Below are 19827 nucleotides of genomic sequence, written 5' to 3'. Positions count from 1 at the left end.
TAACTTCATAGAAGCCAAATCTGAACAGCCAATCTGCTGATAAAATTGGGACTGCGGATGAAAACCATCAGCAATTTCTGTAAATAGATGGCTGATTGTCTTTCCTTTTCTTCCTTCTTTCTACTGATATAGAGATGAGCCAGGAAACTATAATAGTTAGAACTGGAAGCATTTATACAGTGAATAATTATATGGCATTTGTTTAAATATGTATAGCCATAGAATTATGTATGTAATAATTGACAGAAATACAAATTCAGATATGCTTGTATTCTTGAGGTGTGGTATTCTTGAGGTATATTAATTTCTTTGCCAAATAATAAATCATTGTATATGAACTTACTTTTATAATTGAAATATTATTACAAGCAAATACAAATTTAAAACAGTAAAAGCTGAGTGAATCTAGGAGATGTTTTATTTTGTTTTAGGACAAGGTATCTTTGTAATAAACAACATCAAATTCATTGCTAAAAAAAATCCAGTACCACATTCAGGTTTATTCTTCAGAATATGTATTTTATTTTTCAAAATGTAGATAATGAAGTTATTTGAGTAAATTGATTCCAAGAATAAAACAGTAGGTAAATGCACATATACAGTATATAACATAAGTTTATAGAATTCACAGTTAAAGACTTTTGCTAATGGCAAGTAAAAGAAGACAATGTAACCATGATTGTGTAAATACTAGTTTCATTGCACAATGTCTCCTGATAAATGTAGGTTTCAGGCGATTTCAATATTCTTGTTATGCAGAATAACAAAAATTACCATGCAATAAATTAGATGTACATACAAATTAGAATGAAATTCATTTTGATAGTAATAATTTTTCCATAAGTTTTTTAAAAAGTTTCAAAGTATCATAAACTGTACTTAATGCACAATTATTTAACTGTCCTATTGTGTATGATGGACCAGTCACAAAAGCCAAACTAATCAAAATCAGGGAGGCCTAAGATATAGAGGTAGGTGCATGTTCCTTGTTCAAATACAGTTTCGTTCAGTATTGGTGGAGAAAGTGGCTAGTTCAAAAAGAAAGCACAGCTAGGAAGAGAAGCACATGGTGGAATTTTATCGTGATCAGTTCTTTTCTAAAGGCTCAGCTGAGCAATATTTATCAGGAGCATGGTCTTGCCACCATTTTAGATGTGAAACCCAAATGCTGATTATTCTTCTGGGTTTGTGAATGATATGTGAATGTGCATATGAGTGTGTGTGTGAGCGCATGTGTGTGTGTTTGTGAAGATATGCATGCCCCATGCTCACATGTGTGGAGACCAGGAGAGAGTACTGGATCCTTCACTGTGACTCATCAGTGTGCTCTCTTGAGACACAGACTCTCACTGAACACAGTGCTGTTATTTTCAACCATACTGACTGACCAGTGAGCCTCAGAGATTCTTCTGTCCCTCCCCTGTTCCCCATTCACAGGACTGGGCTGACAGACATGTGTAACTGCACCCACCTGTTTGGGTACATGCCAGGGAATGGAATTTTGGGTCAATTAGACCTTCACCGACACTCATGTCTATGTGACAAAGTGCTCTTATTACCCACCAATTCCCACCTGATTGTTCATAGATGGATATCTTAACCTGGTAACAGACCACATGACTGTGATAATGGACATGATCACCACAAATACATGAAACATGTCCCAAACAGATACTTCCCGAACAAGAGAGAAAACTGGGTTTGCTGGTAGTTTGATAATTCATAGTAAAATGGAAAATGGCTACCAAAGGGATCAGCAGAAAGAATAAATTCACAGTAGTCAATTAATAAATTATGACCCTCAAAGGAGTGCATTGGTCAAATTAGAAAAATAACTCATATACATTAATAGCATGCACAATAATCTAGAAAACTATTTTTTGAATGTATTGATTCAAGGTATTTTAGCAAAAGTAGAAATCATGATGATAACATGTCATACAATGTCTAGTAGAATTAAGTAACAATATAACAATCTTGCACTAATGACATTCTTTTGACTTTGTTGTTGTTGTTTTCGAGGTAGTGTCTCACTTTAGCTCAAGATGACCTGGTACTCATTTTGTAGTACCAAGCTGGTCTTGAACTCTCAGTGATCTGCCTATCTCTGCTTCCCCAGTGCTGGGATTAAAGGTGTACGCCGCCATACCTGGCCAACTTTAACATTATTTTTAATTTGCCTTTTTTTGGATACTCTTTTGATGAAACCTACAAGAAGAAAAGAAACAATTTTCTGATTGACAGGGAACTCAACGTAAGATTGTATCTATTTTTTTTTTTTTTACTCAAATTGCTTCTCATTTTAAATGCAAAAAATATAGTTGAATTTAAAGTCATAAAATTGTGTATTTTTAAAATTAATATCTAAGAAAATTTTCTGTTTATCTTTCAGAGTTAGCAAAAATGGATAAACATACAATTCCAATTAAAAAGTCATAGTAACTTTATATTAAGATGAAATTAATAGCTAAAATTCTGTACATTGTAAGAAAACTCTTAAGTGTTTTGGTAGAATTAATTAAGAGAAGTTCTTAGTACTGACAAAAGTAGAACAATTACAGATGTCATGGTCAAGTATGTTACCTAAATCCAGTTAGAGGAAATTTATTAACTAAATTATTATACTTTATTATTATTGTAATAAATAATTTTGATATTTTACAGAAAATTTATTCATAATTCAATACAATTGCTTTTGAAACACTGGTGACAAATGGAACAATTTCTTCCATACCTTTCCTACATGCCTTAAAACAGGATTGTTTAGAAACAAAATTATTTTCATTTCCACCACATCCAGTGTACTTAAATGGTAAGCATCGCCCAATAGTTGCATTGTAGTAGAATCTGTTTACACTGGCTTTACACAGTCCACTGTCTGCTGGTGTGCGACACCATGAAGGACCACGATATTCTAGAAAAATTTAGAAAACATGGTAAATTCTCTGAGATAATGAATCTCAGGATTTCTTATTATGTATTGATTACATATTAGCTTGGTGATATAACTATATAAATTAAAATGTTAATAAAAAAGTTTAGTGAATGATACAATTCATTTATTTCATTTTCTAGAAAATATTTACACAAATCAAAGTTTCCACAGTGCTGAGTTCTTTCTTCTGAGAATAAAACACAAGTACATTTGCTAAAAGAAAGGTTATGATCAGTCTTTACATGAGTATACAAAATCAAAATAAGGAGTAATCAGTATGTTAACTCATGAAAAGTTCAATGAACATATAAATACACAGATATAAGTAAAATATTTAACATTTACATTGTAAAATATAGTTTTGAACAGACAAGATTGTCTGTCAATGGGAACAGTAATTTTAAAAATAGAAGAGAAAATTCAACAAGGATTATGAAAGATACTTAAAGGAGAAAACTAACATAAGTTTAGTGGCAATGTTTATGTTTCATTGGTAATTATCATTAAGGAGAGTGGAAATCCACAGTGGCCCAGCTATACTGTTTGCTGGATTGAAAGCAACATTGAAGATAAATTCTTGTGTGGAAACTGACCAATTTAAGAATGCTTATACAGCTCATGCAGATTTGCTAAGTGCTCATTGGTAGAAGAATCCAGTTATCAACAAAGGCAAGTAGGTTGTAGAGAAAGCCAGGGCAGTCTCTGGCAAATGAACCCTTAGGTAAATGGACTATAAAAGGAAGAATAGTAAAGTGAAGCAATACCTGGTTAAACCAACTTAACTTGATAAGCACATTTTACTATTTTATACTTTCTAAATATTTGAATAGAAATTAGAATATATTTGAGGTAACAACCCATATAATATAGAAAAAAATTAGAAAATTTGAGAGCAAATATAATGGGAAGATACATAAGAAATATTTTAAAATATATATATATATATATTTATGACAAATTCAAGAATGATAATCACATAAAGTATTAAGTTTCTCTTAAGTCTATGGGTACATCTATAATGCACTGAAAAGAAATTACTATGATCTTTCATACAGTGTTCAAATCATGTATCCTTGACCATTCTACATCTCTGTCTATTTTTGTCTATGAACACTATTATATTTTATGCTAAACCAAAGTTCGGGTGCATTTATTGATGGTGTATCACCACTCTGAAACTTCTTCACATTAACAATGGTTTATGGGAGGGAATTCTATATTTTAGAAAGGCATATTACTGTTGAGTCATACCATTGTATAAACTTTTCCTGTGGATTCTAATCATTCTATAATTTATAATTTGAAATGGTCATCAATTTCTACCTCCTTTTCTCAATGATTTCTAGTGGTATCACCTAACTTCAGAAGTCCAGGGAACAGAATAGAATCAATGGTCCTACTATGAGAAACAGGAAATGGCTATTTATTTTTAACCAATAAGCATCCACAGAATAATATACAACCACTTTCACTTTAGTATTTATATACAACATGGGTTATCCCATAGTAAGTTTTAGGTAATATTATAAATGTATTTATAAATTGTACCCTTTTTTACAATAATATACAAATTGTTGTCAACATAATCTCATAATTAAAAGCAAGGCTCATTCAAGTTAAGGAAAAGATATCCTGTTACATTTGGTACTATACTCCTTAGACTAGACATACTTAAGACTATTATCAAAGTCCATTGCCTAGAACATTTGGTAAAGGCTAGAATTAAGTAGGTTTTCTAGTGACTCCAAAACCATGGAGGATATACCACATGAACTAATTTCTATTGTTCGTTGGTCATCTAGTAATGCCTTAGTGACTCCTTTTAGCCAAATCTACTAGGAAGCCAGAGGCAAAGTGTTCCCCATAATATAGCACAGGGCAGATGAAAGGGAGGAGTTTAGTTTGGGGTCCATATATGAGAGAAGAGATGTATCAGAGAAAGTTTCATGAACAGCTAAAGTTTCTAAGATCATATTTCTGCTACCTGACCACAGGTGAATTCTGCATTAGAGATCTAGCAGACATCTGACAGTCCAGGTAAATACATGCACACTGCCAATGATACATTACACCCACTCAAGTCAGAGGTGCCTTCCCAAGACTAACACACTGACAACTGTTTGATTGTCTTAACTTTTGTCTTGATATCATTTGCTCTGCACACAGATTGTCAAACACGCACACCAATGATCAGGTCAACAATTAGGTTTTTACCACTAAAAAGAATATTTTCATGGTGCTTGAAAATTTGAGGTTAATCACTATGCATATTGAATTATGTGCAGATAATTTTAGAAGAATTAAATTATACAATGAATTGTTATTGGTTTAGATATGTTTATTGGGTAACTGTTCTTCAGAATATAAGTTATACATGATATGTAAACTAATTCACCTTTTAAATGATTACTTTAATGTTGAAAAGTAATGTTATGAGCTACTACAGCACAAACCATAGTAGAATTAAAGTAAAGTAGATACTTTCTATAGGAGATTTGGAGTCATTGGTAAGCTTCTCATAAAATCTCTGTAGGGAAGGAAATAGTATTTTTTACCATTTGAAAAGTTAACTTTCATTGTTTTCAACTAACAAATTATTTTAGATTTAAATAAGCACTCACCTATTCAAATTTCAGATTTTCATATCTATAATGAAAGAAAAAATGTGTTTTGTACAATGTGAATTCTTTGATCTAAACTATAATTTTTCATTGAAATTTAATATGTTAGAATAAAAAAGACACTAACCTGACTTGTTAATGTTCCAAAGTCTCTTTTAAGAACCAAATGCATGGGCTGGAGAGATGGCTTAGCAGTTAAGCGCTTGCCTGTGAAGCCTAAGGACCCCGGTTCGAGGCTTGGTTCCCCAGGTCCCACGTTAGCCAGATGCACAAGGGGGCGCATGCATCTGGAGTTTGTTTGCAGAGGCTGGAAGCCCTGGCGCGCCCATTCTCTCTCTCTCCCTCTATCTGTCTTTCTCTCTGTGTCTGTCGCTCTCAAATAAATAAATAAAAAATTTAAAAAAAAAAGAACCAAATGCATTCTGTCTTGATGCTGCTATTAATGACAAGTTGAGAGACTTCTGTCTAGAAGATTTTTGACAGGTGTCAGAGTAGTCTATCCCCAACCTTTTCCTTTCTGTGAGAAGCTGCCATCTATGTGACTACTCAAATAAGGTAATGACCATTTAACTTTTTATTTCACACAACACATGCCTACTTAATTGTTATTTACAAAAATATTAGGACTTGAAGACCACCTCATGACTTGGTGACTCTTTTATTCTGAAACTATTTTGGGAATTGAATGACAAACCACTCTTTCATTTTCTCCAATAACTTGTAGCAAAGAGAAATATAATGTTTTTTTTTGTTCTTTTTTAAAGGAGCCCAGCCTGACCTGGAATTTACTATGTACTCTCAGGCTGTCCTCAAATTCACAACGATCAACCTACCTCAGCCTTCCAAATGCCGGAATTAAAGATGTGAGCCATTACACCTGGCAAATGTAACTTATTATATTGTGTTGGACTGAATGTGGATGTATGTCCCCCATAGCCTCAGTTTTCTTGGGGGGATTAAGATTTAGATTCCTCCTTAAGCTTCCAGCACCCTGCCAAGGAAGGTGTTACTTGGGGGACAGATGTTGACTCTAGCCCTGCTTTGTGTGGTGAACCAGTTTGAGCTCCGGCTATTGATGCTTGCTGGTTTTGGCTTTTCTTTCTTTCTGCTCTGTTTGTTGAAATGAACCAGCTTCTTCTGCCATGATGGAACTTCCTCTAGATCCTGTGAACTTGAAATAAACCCTTTCTTCCCATAATCAGTTTGTGGTTGGTTGTTTGTCCCAGCAACAAGAACTATAATATATATATTATAAAATTTTAAAAATTGTAGAAAAATAATATGAAACAAAAGTTCTACTTTGCTCTCTCCACTTTAATTATCAATGATTTGGCAAATACTTTTCACTGAATTATTTACACATAAAAATGTGTATTAGTAAATTGCTACATTCTTGAAAACTTGTAGGTATACTTATACATTGTTAATAATTACATTTCCTATGCATTATATGCTCAGATCATTTAATGAAATGAATGCAATACATTTGGTTCATTTCTTACTTATATAGATTATTTCAGTTAACCTGTTTTGTTTGTCAATTCCAGCCAGTAGCTCATGAACATCATTAAACAATAAGCTGCATCTAGAGGAAATATTTTCAAAATTAAACAAAATCTTTATTCAAGTTAAATATACTAAATGTTTCTGAATTTTTCCTTAATTTTTATAAGTTTATCCAACTACAACAATGCAAAAAGTACCTAACACTGTCAGAATCAAAGATGGTACTGGCATACTTTTATTCCCTATTCAATCTTATTTTCCTTCCATATCCACAAGAGTAAAAGAGTACTAAATGGAAGTAATTGCTTAGAGTTTCTCAAATGTCTAAAAATAGTATTTACATAGAATCTAAAAGCCTACTGATATTAAGTTGTACTACTTTATATACTACTTATAAATGAAGAAAAACATAATTGCTATGTTATCACTTATCAGCTTCATGATTACAGCTAGGTTAAAAGATGAAAATACCTATTTCCTTAAATTAATATGATAATTTTCATTTTGTGTAAATATAACAAACTCTCTTAATCATTTTCCCTCTCACATACATACTTAACAAACATAAATGAGAATAAAAAGTAAATATGTTTTTGAATAGGCAAAACACTGAGAGAATGTGTGATCAGTAGGAAAGATGATTATTGCAAATACAATTGTTTCCAGTAGTACATCTGCTAAGTTAGACTTCTACAAAATGTATTTATTTGTGCTGGTGTTACACACTATTGGAGCTCCTCCAGCAGCTCCTCCTAGACTTTCAATGGTATGCTTTATGATGAGATAAAAATCTTCAACAAAATATGCTGGAATATGGACAGATTGTTTCTGCATAATATGATTTTCCCACATATTTTTTCTTTTCTATTTTTTTAAAGTTAATTTTTATTTATTTATTTAAGGGAGAGAGGGAGAGAGAGAATGGGCGTGCCAGGGCCTCTAGCCACTGCAAACGAATTCCAAATGCATGCGCCCCCTTATGCATCTGGCTTATGTGGGACATGGGGAATCGAACTGAGGTCCTTTGGTTTTCTAGGCAAACACCTTAACCACTAAGCCATCTCTCCAGCCCATATTTTTAAAAATTTTTTCTGAAATTGCAATGCTGAGGACCCATTGTAAGTTACATGGTAGAGTATATCCACTGTTCTAAACTCCTAAATAAAATGCTGATGTCTAAAAAATATTGCTTATTGTGAATAAACAGGAAAACCTCCTATTCTTGGTATTAAGTAAAGCACCCATCATCATTAGCAGCTCAGTACAGTTAAACCGAAGAAACCAATGTTCTGTTCAGTATGGAAGACAGGATAAGGGTTAAGAAAGCAATCACTATGAGGAGTATCTATATTGTATTTCAGATACTGTGTCACTTAGGAAAAAGTTAATTTTGGAAGGTCGGAAGCCAGGGAATTTTAGACCGGAAGGACACCGCACATAGACAATAAGAAATCTTGCCTAGACAGGAAAGCCTCAACAGAGTAAACAGGAAAAGAGAAATCAAGTAGACACCTGCTGTGTTTTTTTTTTTTCTTTTTTCTTTTCCCCCTTAGGAACTTCCAAATCTATACTCTGAGTTCACTGAGTCATTGTCATTCATGATTTTTTTTTCTAATTCTAGAAAAAAAGAGCTATATCCTTTCATAATAAGAAATTATGAGGGCTGGAGAGATGGCTTACCAGTTAAGCGCTTGCCTGTGAAGCCTAAGGACCCTGGTTTGAGGCTCAATTCCCCAGGACCCATGTTAGCCAGATGCACAAGGGGGAGCATGTGTCTGGAGTTCATTTGCAGTGGCTGCAGGCCCTGGCATGCCCATTCTCTCTTTTACTCTCTCTCTGCTTCTTTCTGTCTCTGTCTGTCACTCTCAAATAAATAAATAAACAACAACAATAAGAAATTATGCAACTCATGAATGAATATGATATTCTTACAAATATGTTTTCTAATATAACTAATATACAGTATATTAGAAAATATTCTTCATGCCATGCAAAATCAAGAAATCCTGATAGATTAAAGCAAAAGTATGAGCATTTATTTAGTTTATTCCTTGGCTTTAGAGGAAGAGCAGTGTTCAGAAAGCAGGGAGATGGAAGATATTATGGGTGAATGAAAAATAAGAGCATAAAGGCCAGGATATTGTGACTTATTTGGGATTATTTTCAAAACACCTGCCTAGCAAAGAGCAGAATGCACCAAGGGTGCATGGTGGAATATAAATGAGAAAATAGAACTAGAATGTAGCAAAATAATTCTTCCATACTGATACATTTGGACTTCATTTTTTGACACAAATGAACCACTGTTGGTAGAAGAAAATGGAAAAGTCTGGCCTTGCTGATTAATGTGAAGAAAACTCAACCACAAACATATGTGGATGTTTAATGCAATCAACTTCCACTAGAGGATACTATATAACATGACTTTCACTAAAGCACTTTCTGTGTAACTGGCTAAAATTAACCATTAGATTAAATGACAGAAAAAACTAGAAAGAAGCCCATTCATGTTGGGGTTGGTTTGCTAAGGTGAAATATTTTTTAATATGTTATGAAACAATCCAAATAAATCACATTGATAATTTTATTGTGGATATCTTTCATTTTAGTCTTACTTAGAAAGATCCCTAAAACTAATTATGAATGAAACTAATTATATGAAATTAATTATGCCTATGAATTAGCCAGCATTAGAAAGATCAAGATTGAAGATAGAAAATTGACTCCAGATTTTGAGGAAACAGAATATTTTAACCTTGATTTTCGTTAATGGATGCATGAAAATCTTTGTGACTATATCCTGCTATAACACTTGTGTGGATGTCTTCATTGCTATTAAAAGTATTTATCTGGTTCTTTCTATCTGACAAGCACAAATGCAGAAACCACTCTCTTATTTCTTCCACTCATATTACAGCTACAAGGATAATTCATATCAGCGACTGAAATAGAAAGTAAACAAATCTGATTATCAGGTTATAAAAGTGGAAAAAGAGGTGCTTAACCCTATGATTAGAAGTAAAATTCAAAGACATAGAAATGGATTAGTATTTTGTAATTGTGTTTGAATTTTATAAGTAATACAGGTAATTTAAGATAGTTAAATGTAAACTATTAGATTAAGATTAATTTAATATTATAATTTAAGTCATATTAAAATTATAAACAAAATATGCATAAACAATACCTCTGATTTTGTTAGTACTTTTCTTTCCATAAACTTCAAATGAAAGCCACCACCATCCAAAATGACCACACAAAGTTGATATTTTGAGCACTTATTAATGATAAACACTGAGTTGAAAGTTTTATATGCTATTCCAATATTTAAAAATATTTTGTGAGATCTTATACTCCAAATAAAAGAAATAAAGAAGTTAAGCTGAGAAAAAAAATGTTTTTTTTTTTTTTTTCCCAAGGGCCAAAACATCATTCTGTCCCTAATGACAGTATTCTTGACATGGTATTCTGAAATGACATAGAACAATTTTAAATAGCACTAGTCAATGACATTTTAACAGATAAAGTTTCCATAGCTTTTTACATCTAATCTCCAAATTTTATCTTCACTAAAACTCGGATCATACTGCACAAAATGTGTCTTTTGCATAATTTGCATGAATTGATGTTTATCGGGTTTGAAAGGGAGAAAGGCATCTATTCAAACCCAGTAACCAAATAAGGAGGCTGGAAACAACTCATGGGTGTTCTGTGCCTAGCAGAGAGCTAAACATTTGAATTAAGTAATATTAGGTTGGCATAGTGGTCCCAGACTGATTCTTGAAATCATAGACCAAAGTTGCTGGCTTGTAAAGACTGACTGTATCTACAGAAGTCTGTAAGATCGTGGCCATTACTTGTAATTGAAAATCAGTAACATAATAACATTAGTGTTACAGTTAGACATGGCATTTTTTTCCAACCAACATATGTTATATCAGTGGTTCTCAAATTCATTCCTCAAACATAAAAATGACACCCAAAGTGTTAGCACTTAGAGTCACTTAGATTCTTCTAAACTTACTTTTGCCTCATTCCTAACCTGCCATGTTGCTTTTAATATAAAGATAATATCCCAATTTAAGAAAACATATTAACTTCATAGAAATCATTAGTAGCTTGGATTGTTTTAATATGTAACAATATTTGATTTACAGCTGTATACTGATCATCAGAGACTTTAGTGTAAGCATATTACTTTGTCCAATGCAAATTAATATCATTTAAATTAATTTGGTTGACACAGTGAAATTGATTGGATTTTTTTCTCTTGTAAAATAATCTGAATGTAAAATTTTGTAAAATTAAAAAAATTTTCTCTGTCATGGACAGACAATATTATCTTTGGCTAGGCTCAAGATGATCCAGGAAGAAAGGGATTAGAGAAGTGGTCACTTAGGGTAACTGCATTTGCATGGCTGTGAGTTTGGCAGAGATGAAGTGCCACATTTTTGCTTCTTGCCAGACATCCTGCCAGGAAAGCCTGGTGCATGCTCTCCCAAAGTTATCTATTTTTGGAAAGCCAACTTGAAGGGATATCAGAGTGAAGGATTAGATTTCCTATGCAGGCATATTCAGATTATTAGGGATGATCTATACTTCATGCTATGAGAATATATTTGAAAGTCAGCATACTTCTTTTGAATTTTGTGTGGGTTGTAGATAAAATGAGGTTTTCAGAATTGTTCACAATGCTCATGATTTGTGAGGTTGTGCAGCTCAATGTCTAAGTCATTTCTTAGGAATGTTTTTTACCAGAAAGTTACCCAATTTCTATATTCCTCAGCATATAAGCAACGTCTTTAGCAGGAGGCAAAGTAGGTAAAACTATTCTTTAGTAGGTCTTAAAAGTTGATTATATCAGTGATGATATTTAATTATTGATTAGTTTTCTTTGTCAGTGTAATTCTTATTCCAGAAGGCCAAAGCTCATCAAAACTTAAACTATATTTTATATGTGTACATATTTTTTTGTATTTCCTTTTCATGTCCTATGCATATAATGTGAGTTGGAGTGCTGTGTCATATGTTGGATACAGTCAGAATGAACAGAAGTACAAGTGGCCAAAAGGTCTTCGGTATCATACACAGTAGGCTTCCCTGGCCCCGCAGATGTTATTGGAGCTATTTATACTGAGTCAAGTATAGAGGTGCTCCTGTGCTCAGTCAGAGACCCAGTGCCAGGGATTGTAATACTGTGGTGGGCTTTTGAAGTCTATTCAAAGATGAGTTTTTTCCAAATATCATAAAGTTGCTGTAGTCCCAAGGCAGCTGTGAAGATTTGATGTATAGAAGCAAACAGGACCATGAGAATTAGAAAGATGATTCACTTTTGTCCATGGATGGTTAAATCCAACCAAAATGCCACAAAGCCAATATGAATAATTCAGAACATTAGCATACATTTCTAAGTTGTAAATTGGCCAACAAAGCATATAAAGGGACTTTATTAACTAGTTATGCAACTAGTACAACTCTTTTAGTGATATGCTATCAAGTATACTTGTGTAAATATTAGGGAGGCACAAAAGGAACAAATGTTAAAATATCCATAAAATGCTATCCAATCCTAAGAAGAATGTCGATACATGGATGTAGAAGGCATACAGAAACACTTGGTAAGCATGACCAGCATTCTTCCAACCATCATTTTTTCCTTCTTTTGTAACTGTGGATCACAAAGTTAATAAAGAGGATAAATGTACATAACACTGAAATAAAAGCTGGAAGAGAGGCAAGCTGTAAAATATTACATATCACATCTTTCTTCAAATCTATGTAGCACATGCAGGGAGGCTAAGAAAACACCCTGACCAATACCAGTGTTAAATGAATCACATTATACAGCAGAGGAAAGATAAAGAAAAAAGCTTTTTTTTCTGTAGTGACGCATTACCACAAATGATGAAATACCATAGATAGAAGATGAGTAGGTCTAGTGAAATATCAAGGGGGAAAACTTTGCAGAACATCATTGGAATAAGCATGGATATTTTCTGATTAAAAATCATGAGACTAACAATGTAGGTGGACATGGAAGTCTTATATTTAAGTGATGGGTAGAGAATCTACAATAAGTTAAAAAGTGAACATATTTTGGTATAAGTTTAAACCACATGGATAAAGCTAAATTAGAATATACCAAATATGAACCCATTAAGATGACTGTACTTTAATGTATTTATGAAGAAAGATGTAAACTTGTATAAGATCATCTTAATTAACATAATAGATGAATAAAACTAGAACAATGATGTAAAAAAATGTAGTATGTGCCCATCCTTTTTGAAATGTCATTGATGTCCAGTAAGGTTTCTCCTTACAGGTTCCTGGGCATATTAATATTAAAATATGAAAATAAAAAGAGAAATCAAATTTCAACAGTTCTTAAATAATATGTAAGTATCTTTAATTAAAGATTACTGGAAAAAACACATTCTGAAATTCATTTACATTAGTATAGAACAATAACAAAAAATCCTTATAATTAAAAAAAAAAGAATTTACCAAGCCATTTTCTATCAACTAAAACACTAATCAAATTTCTAAAGTGCTTTTCTAATGTCATGAAGAAATGAATTATATTTATAAGAATTCTAATAAATATATATAATTTTAAATCTTCAAATATCCCTAAAGATATTTGTCTAATAGAAAGAATTTTAAATGATGGCTAGTTCTTTTAAGTAATTACTCTTTCACATTGAATTGAAATGCTGAATGAGGACATATTTTCAAAACAAAATGATATTCTTGGAATCTTATGTATTGAGAAAAATTCTTGAAAACTCATGCTTTATATGAACTAACAACTAAATTTTCTTACAGTGTAATAGAATGTACTAATATAATTGCTTGCAGTGCTCAATATATTTTCTTTAGGTGGGAAATCAAGACTGAGTTATAGATCTCAGAGAGCCACATGGGTGCAATGGGAGGGATTATCTTGGTTTTAGACTGTGCAGAGGGCAGATCTGATTCCACCCTTTGCATCCTGAATAAGGCAGCTCAGGGACCTGATGTCCAGTTTTTCCTATTTCTTTATTTAATAGCTTATTTTATTTTAAAACCATTTTTATCATGGCTCTCAATCTTCATCTTCTTACAAACCCAGAATGGTCATATTTAAAGCCTGTTATTGTTTTTTATGCCTTATTTTATTTTATTTTCATACCTTCTTATTGCTCCCATTCTAACGTGCAAGTGTGCCTGAGAAAATTCATGAAGTTTTCTTAGGAAAATTCAAGACCAGCTATTCCCTAATCTCATATTAATGGCAAATGACCAACAAGCTCAATTTGAATAGGCTTTAAAATCAAGCAGATGCACTGAAGCATATTCAGAACAGACTAAATGTATTGTTATTATAGATACACTGTTTAAGCCTATTCAAATTTTCATAATCAATTTTCACAAATTTGTTAGCAATGAGATTTAACATATATTTATTAATTAAGTGGATAAAGCAAAATGTCTTTGGAAGATATAGTGATAGAATGAAGTATGGAAACTAGGTAGCAGAACCATTTAACCCTTGATAAAGATCAGAAATGCAGTCACTTATTATAAGCAAAGCAATATTTAACAACAAAATGTCAGTTCAATGCTCTAATTGAATTAATAGGTTGAAAATTCCTAGCACTCTTGTAAGATAAATTGCCATAGAATTAGCTATCAAGCTATCAATGTAGTGCAAGCTCAAAAACCTTACTTTAAAACATGTAAACATGTTTTAAAAGACATTAAGAAGAATATTTCTTATAAAATTAAGTGTTATAAATGCACCAATGCTCTGTATTTTATATTTACTATTATGTAACAAAATGGTTGTTTAAAAAATTCTAGTACATCCAATTCTATTGCTACCATGATAATTTTCTGAAAATAAAATAAAAATGATTCTTACCCCACAGTCTAGAAGCTTTTGTCGGTTTGGGGACCATCACGTATGTTCTTTTATTTATGGTATTAGGCTTGGATTTATAGGCATTCACCTGGGTATCATTTGCTGGAAAAGATATAGTCAATTTAAATATGAAAAAAAGGATCAGAAATTGTCATCAGTATGTAGAAAGAGAACATAGACCTAAGAATAGTAAGAACAGTAGACCTAAAGAAAATTTGGTCACATTATGATGATAAATTATTAAACATTGAACTTTAAACATATATTGTAAAATAATATTGTCAGAAGTAACATTCTAGTTCTTGGTCCAAAAATATAGCAATTAAGGTTTAAGGTGTTTCTAAATTTTATGAGAAAATAGAATTAATTGATGGTTCTTGTTTCCAAATAAGTATTTACCTTTATAATTTTAAAATGACAAAATTTCAGCAATCCTACAATTACACCAAATTTATCCTACATTATTGTAAGGAAGGAATTTAAATATCACACAATAATGGGAAATACAGTACTATGTAAATGTGCTCTTTATGCTTTGCTTACTTTCTTCTTAACATCATGGCAAAAGTCTTTCAAGCCTTATGGCCCTTGAATGATTAAACAAAATCTGTGTAATCTGGACATTTTCTGAGAGACCTAATTTTTAAAATGACACATTAAAAGGACAAAAATGAGGTAAGAAATGAACTCACAGGGATTTGCACAGGTATTATTGCATGCTTCCAAGGATTCAAAGTTGTTTTGGTTGCCAAGGCACCCACCATACACAAATCGTTCACATTGTTTTGACGTGTGGTTATAAAAATACCTCCAATAGAAACCTCGACAGATTCCAGTATCATCTTCCAAGAAACAGTAATATGGCTTTCCTAGGAATTAAAAATATGTCAGAAAGCAATATTTTTATTTTGTGAACAGTTATTGTAACTAAATTTGTAAATAATTTGTTATTTATAAAACAGTTTTAAAAACAATAAACATGAAAATATTTCTTATCTTCAATAATAAACATATGTTTTTGTTGAAAAGTAGACAATATTAAAAAATTATCTACTATATCTATTTTTATATTTGGAGTGATGAAGATGCAACTACTCTCATTTATTTTGATAGCTGGCATTTCACTTCTGAATTTCTCAAAGAGAAGAAAAATGACTATCAGTTTTTATCATAAGCTGACCAAATAAAAGATAATGGGTTATTTAATTATGGAGGCCCAGGTTTGTATTAACAATTTCTTCTAAGCTTATGAACATTAATATTGAAGAAAGTTCTATCAATCCTTATGTTATCAGAGGGTGGAGTGTCACTAGGTTAAAGAGTGCAGAATGTTGCTTCATTATGAAAGCTGAAACTTGTGCATATGGCTAAAAATATAGTTTAAAAAAATGAAACTTTAAAACTTGTATTTGAGAGGCACAGAGCTTTCATGGCTATTCTTGGAGTTTTCTGTATCATTATGAGGAATTAATATCTGTACTAATCATGGCATCCTTCACTACTGGGACTCCTATTTAGTTCTTCTTCTTTCAAGCATTGAAATAAACTGACAAGACAGAGACTGAAAGGAAATACATGTTCAGGGATTAGAGAGGCTTTTGCAGAATTCCAATACCCTTCTTTGATTGTGCTCCAAACCAGGCTCACCACAGCTGTCACAAAATTATGCTATTATGATCTACATTACAAGCTTTGTTTATACGCATACTCTGTGTATACAAGTGAATAATTGTCACATTATTGATGATGAAAAGGCTTACTATGCTTGGATATTTTGGACAGAATATAGCAATTTCTCTATCTTCTCCTGTAAATAAATAAATATATATAGATAGATAGATAGATGGATATAGATGTGTGTGTGTGTTTGTGTGTGTGTGAAAAATGAACAGAGATATATCTCCATACCTTAATACAACTTACTTTATTTCAGGAAGTCAATGCTCACAAGCACTTTGCTATCAAAAGAGCATGTTTATTTCTTTTGTTTACTTATAGGCAAGGAGAAAAAGAGCTTGCAAACAAACTCCAGATGTATTCATCATCTTTGTGCATCTGGCTTTATGAACCTGGGCTATCAGGTTTTGTGATCAAGTGCCTTTAATCACTGAGCCATTTCTCTACCCATCCCCAAACATGTGTTTAATTTTTCAATGATTTCTACAACAGTTGCAGATATGGAGAAAAGGAAAGTCCTATTTGAATGTTCTTATTAAGTCCTATTTTAACATAATAACAATCTCTTTCTATATTATCTGATTTGAAAGTTAACTTTGTTTCTTGTTACTAACTCTTGTTGTGTAAAAGAAATGTTAGTATAATGCTCAGGTGAGCTCCTATTTAAATTTATTTAAACTGAAGGTAAAATTACATGGAAATGCATTATATATTATATACATCATGATGCTTTCAGCACATATGTATGTGATTATTAAATCTAGCTAATTTCATATAAATCATCTCACATGGTTATGATATTTTTGCACTGGGAACTCAAAATGTATTCTCCTAGTATTTTTCAAGAATGAAATATATGGTCATCAAGAACAGTATATGACAGATCTTTCATATTTTTCCTTCAACTAAAGTACTATTTTGTGCCATTGAACCAATATCTCCCCAGCCACCTCTTCTAACTATATCAGCGTATGATAATGACCCTGCCATCTTGCATTTTTATATCACCCTTTAAAAATCCATGAGTGAAAGAATATATATTCATCTCTGTTTGTTGAATTCAGTATAATATTCTCCAAGTTCATCCATGTGGCTATAAATGACAAGATTGCCATCTTTTCTGTGGCTGCTGTTTTCTGCTTATATTACATACCACTTTGTCCTTCCATTTATCCACTAATACACATTTAGGTTCATTCTATAGTTGGATATTATGGCATGATGCTGCACTGATTGGGTATGAAACCTATGTGTACAATTTCCCTTTGATCTGTACTGAATAATGGTAATGGGATCACTATCACATGGTAGGTCTGTTTTAATTTGTTTTTTGAGGAGCCTCCATACTATTTCCCAAAAAAAGATTTTAATTTTATATTCTAATGAGTGAACCCTTTTCCCCAAGAACTTCCTTGATAATGTGTTGTGTGATTTAGTCATTTTGCATTCCTGCTACTATAATTTCTGTTATTATAATTTATAGCTAAATATGATATATATGGAAGGAACAAGATCCAGTTCTTTAACTTTTTATAACAATAACACAAGAGAAATTCATCAATAATTATTATCTGGATTTTAGTCAGTACTAATTCCAAAAAATATATAATTTTTGAATGTGTATGTGTGGTGGGCATATGTATGCATGTTCATATGTATATAGGTATACATATGTATACAGGTGTGCATGCTCAAGTGTGTGTGTGTGTACAGGGCAGAGGTCAACACTGATTGTCTTTCTCAGTTGCTGTTCACCACCTTATTTTTTTTAAGTAGTGCCTTTTTTTTTTTTTTTTTTTGATTATTTAAGGTAGGGTCTCACTCCAGTCCAGGCTGACCTGGAATCCACTATGTAATCCTAGGGTGTCTTTGAACACACGGCGATTCACCTACCTCTGCCTCCCAAGTGCTGGGATTAAAGGTGTTTACCACCACGTCCAGCTCCTAAATAGTGTCTTATCTTTTACTGAACCTAGAGCTCATCAATTCATCTACTCAAACTAGACTGTACACTCAAGGTATAGTCTTGTCTCCACCTCTGAAGAGCAGAGATTACAGACATGAACTGCCATGCCTAATTTTATACAGGTGCTAGGGATCTGAACTCGGGTCTTCAAACATGTGGAACAAGCCATTTACACTCTGAGCAATCTCTCAACCTTCAAATTTTAAATAATCTCATGAGACAGAATACAAATTTTATGTTTGACAAAAGCATGAGAATTTAAAAGAGAGAATGAAAAATAGTTATGCTGAGAAGTATAATTAATATGTTCCATATGGAAGGTATCATTGTTTGTTATTACATAAAATAACATGGCTTTATTTTAGGAAGAAGTTGAAGTTACACATATGTAAAATAATTCTTCTTTGGCCTATAGTTGAAAATTCTTATGAATTAATTCAATTTTTATAGAAAGTTGTTTTTAAAAGTTATAAAAATATAATATCACTGATATTTTGTAAAACTTTGTGCTTGAATTTTGTTTTATGTTTTTGAATCAAATTCTGGTCAGTGAGTTAAATGTAAAGATATTCATGAAGTATTTCACAGAATTGAATCACAGTATGTAAAATTTAAACACACTTTGAATTCCATGACCTTTAATTTCCTGGGTTAATAAAGAGCTAGATCTCTGATATTTTCCCTTTCAATGGAAATGTCATAAATGATAACTAGGTTAAATCAGCATTTATGCTTTTGCTCAAAGGAAGTTGAACCTAGGGTTTGGGCCATGTTTGTGCTAAGTAAGAGTAATTTTCAGTCCTAACTGATTATGTAATCAGTTTCAAGAACAAAAATGAAATCCAAAATTAGTATAAGACAGTCTAGTTTTCTTATTCCCATTATTACATTTTTATTGTTCCAATATAATATATTCAGTAAAAAGAAATTATTCTGATCAAAAATAATACTCTGTACAATATCAATAATTTCCTCAAACTATAGTCTGTATGACGGTGAATATTTATTGTTAAATGTGTATGTTGACCTCTGCAACATTTAGTAAAATGTTAGATGAAATTTACTAAAGCAACCAGTTGTTGACATTCATGAGGGATTAAAGATAAGGGATATAAAATGAGATTAACTATGTTTACATAATCATCTACATGTTGGTAACATAGGAGTGGCTAGAAGTTGTGAGTCAACACTCAGCACCTGCATGTGTTAGCACAGA

At 32.1% G+C, this 19827-nt stretch overlaps 1 protein-coding gene across 3 annotated transcripts in view; it reads right to left on the bottom strand.

Moving 5' to 3' along the window:
• Positions 1–564: 564 nt before the first annotated feature.
• Tfpi (tissue factor pathway inhibitor) overlaps positions 565–19827 on the bottom strand; it is a 58559-nt gene continuing 39296 nt past the window's right edge. For 2 of the 3 annotated variants that reach the window (XM_045147164.1, XM_045147165.1), the window contains exons 5-8: positions 15661–15837; positions 14969–15070; positions 2735–2914; positions 565–2208 (exon numbers count right to left, since the gene is read on the bottom strand). In XM_045147164.1, the coding sequence (XP_045003099.1) occupies positions 2102–2208; positions 2735–2914; positions 14969–15070; positions 15661–15837 (566 nt within the window). In that variant the 3' untranslated portion in view covers positions 565–2101. Of the gene's footprint in view, positions 2209–2734; positions 2915–12581; positions 12731–14968; positions 15071–15660; positions 15838–19827 lie in introns of those variants that run through there. The other variant, XM_012949161.2, reaches the window with a different exon arrangement.

The sequence above is a fragment of the Jaculus jaculus genome, chromosome 4, assembly GCF_020740685.1.
Source record: "Jaculus jaculus isolate mJacJac1 chromosome 4, mJacJac1.mat.Y.cur, whole genome shotgun sequence".
Taxonomy (NCBI): Eukaryota; Metazoa; Chordata; class Mammalia; order Rodentia; family Dipodidae; genus Jaculus; species Jaculus jaculus.
The sequence above is the reverse complement of the archived record's forward strand: the minus strand, read 5'-3'. Positions and strand labels throughout refer to the sequence as shown.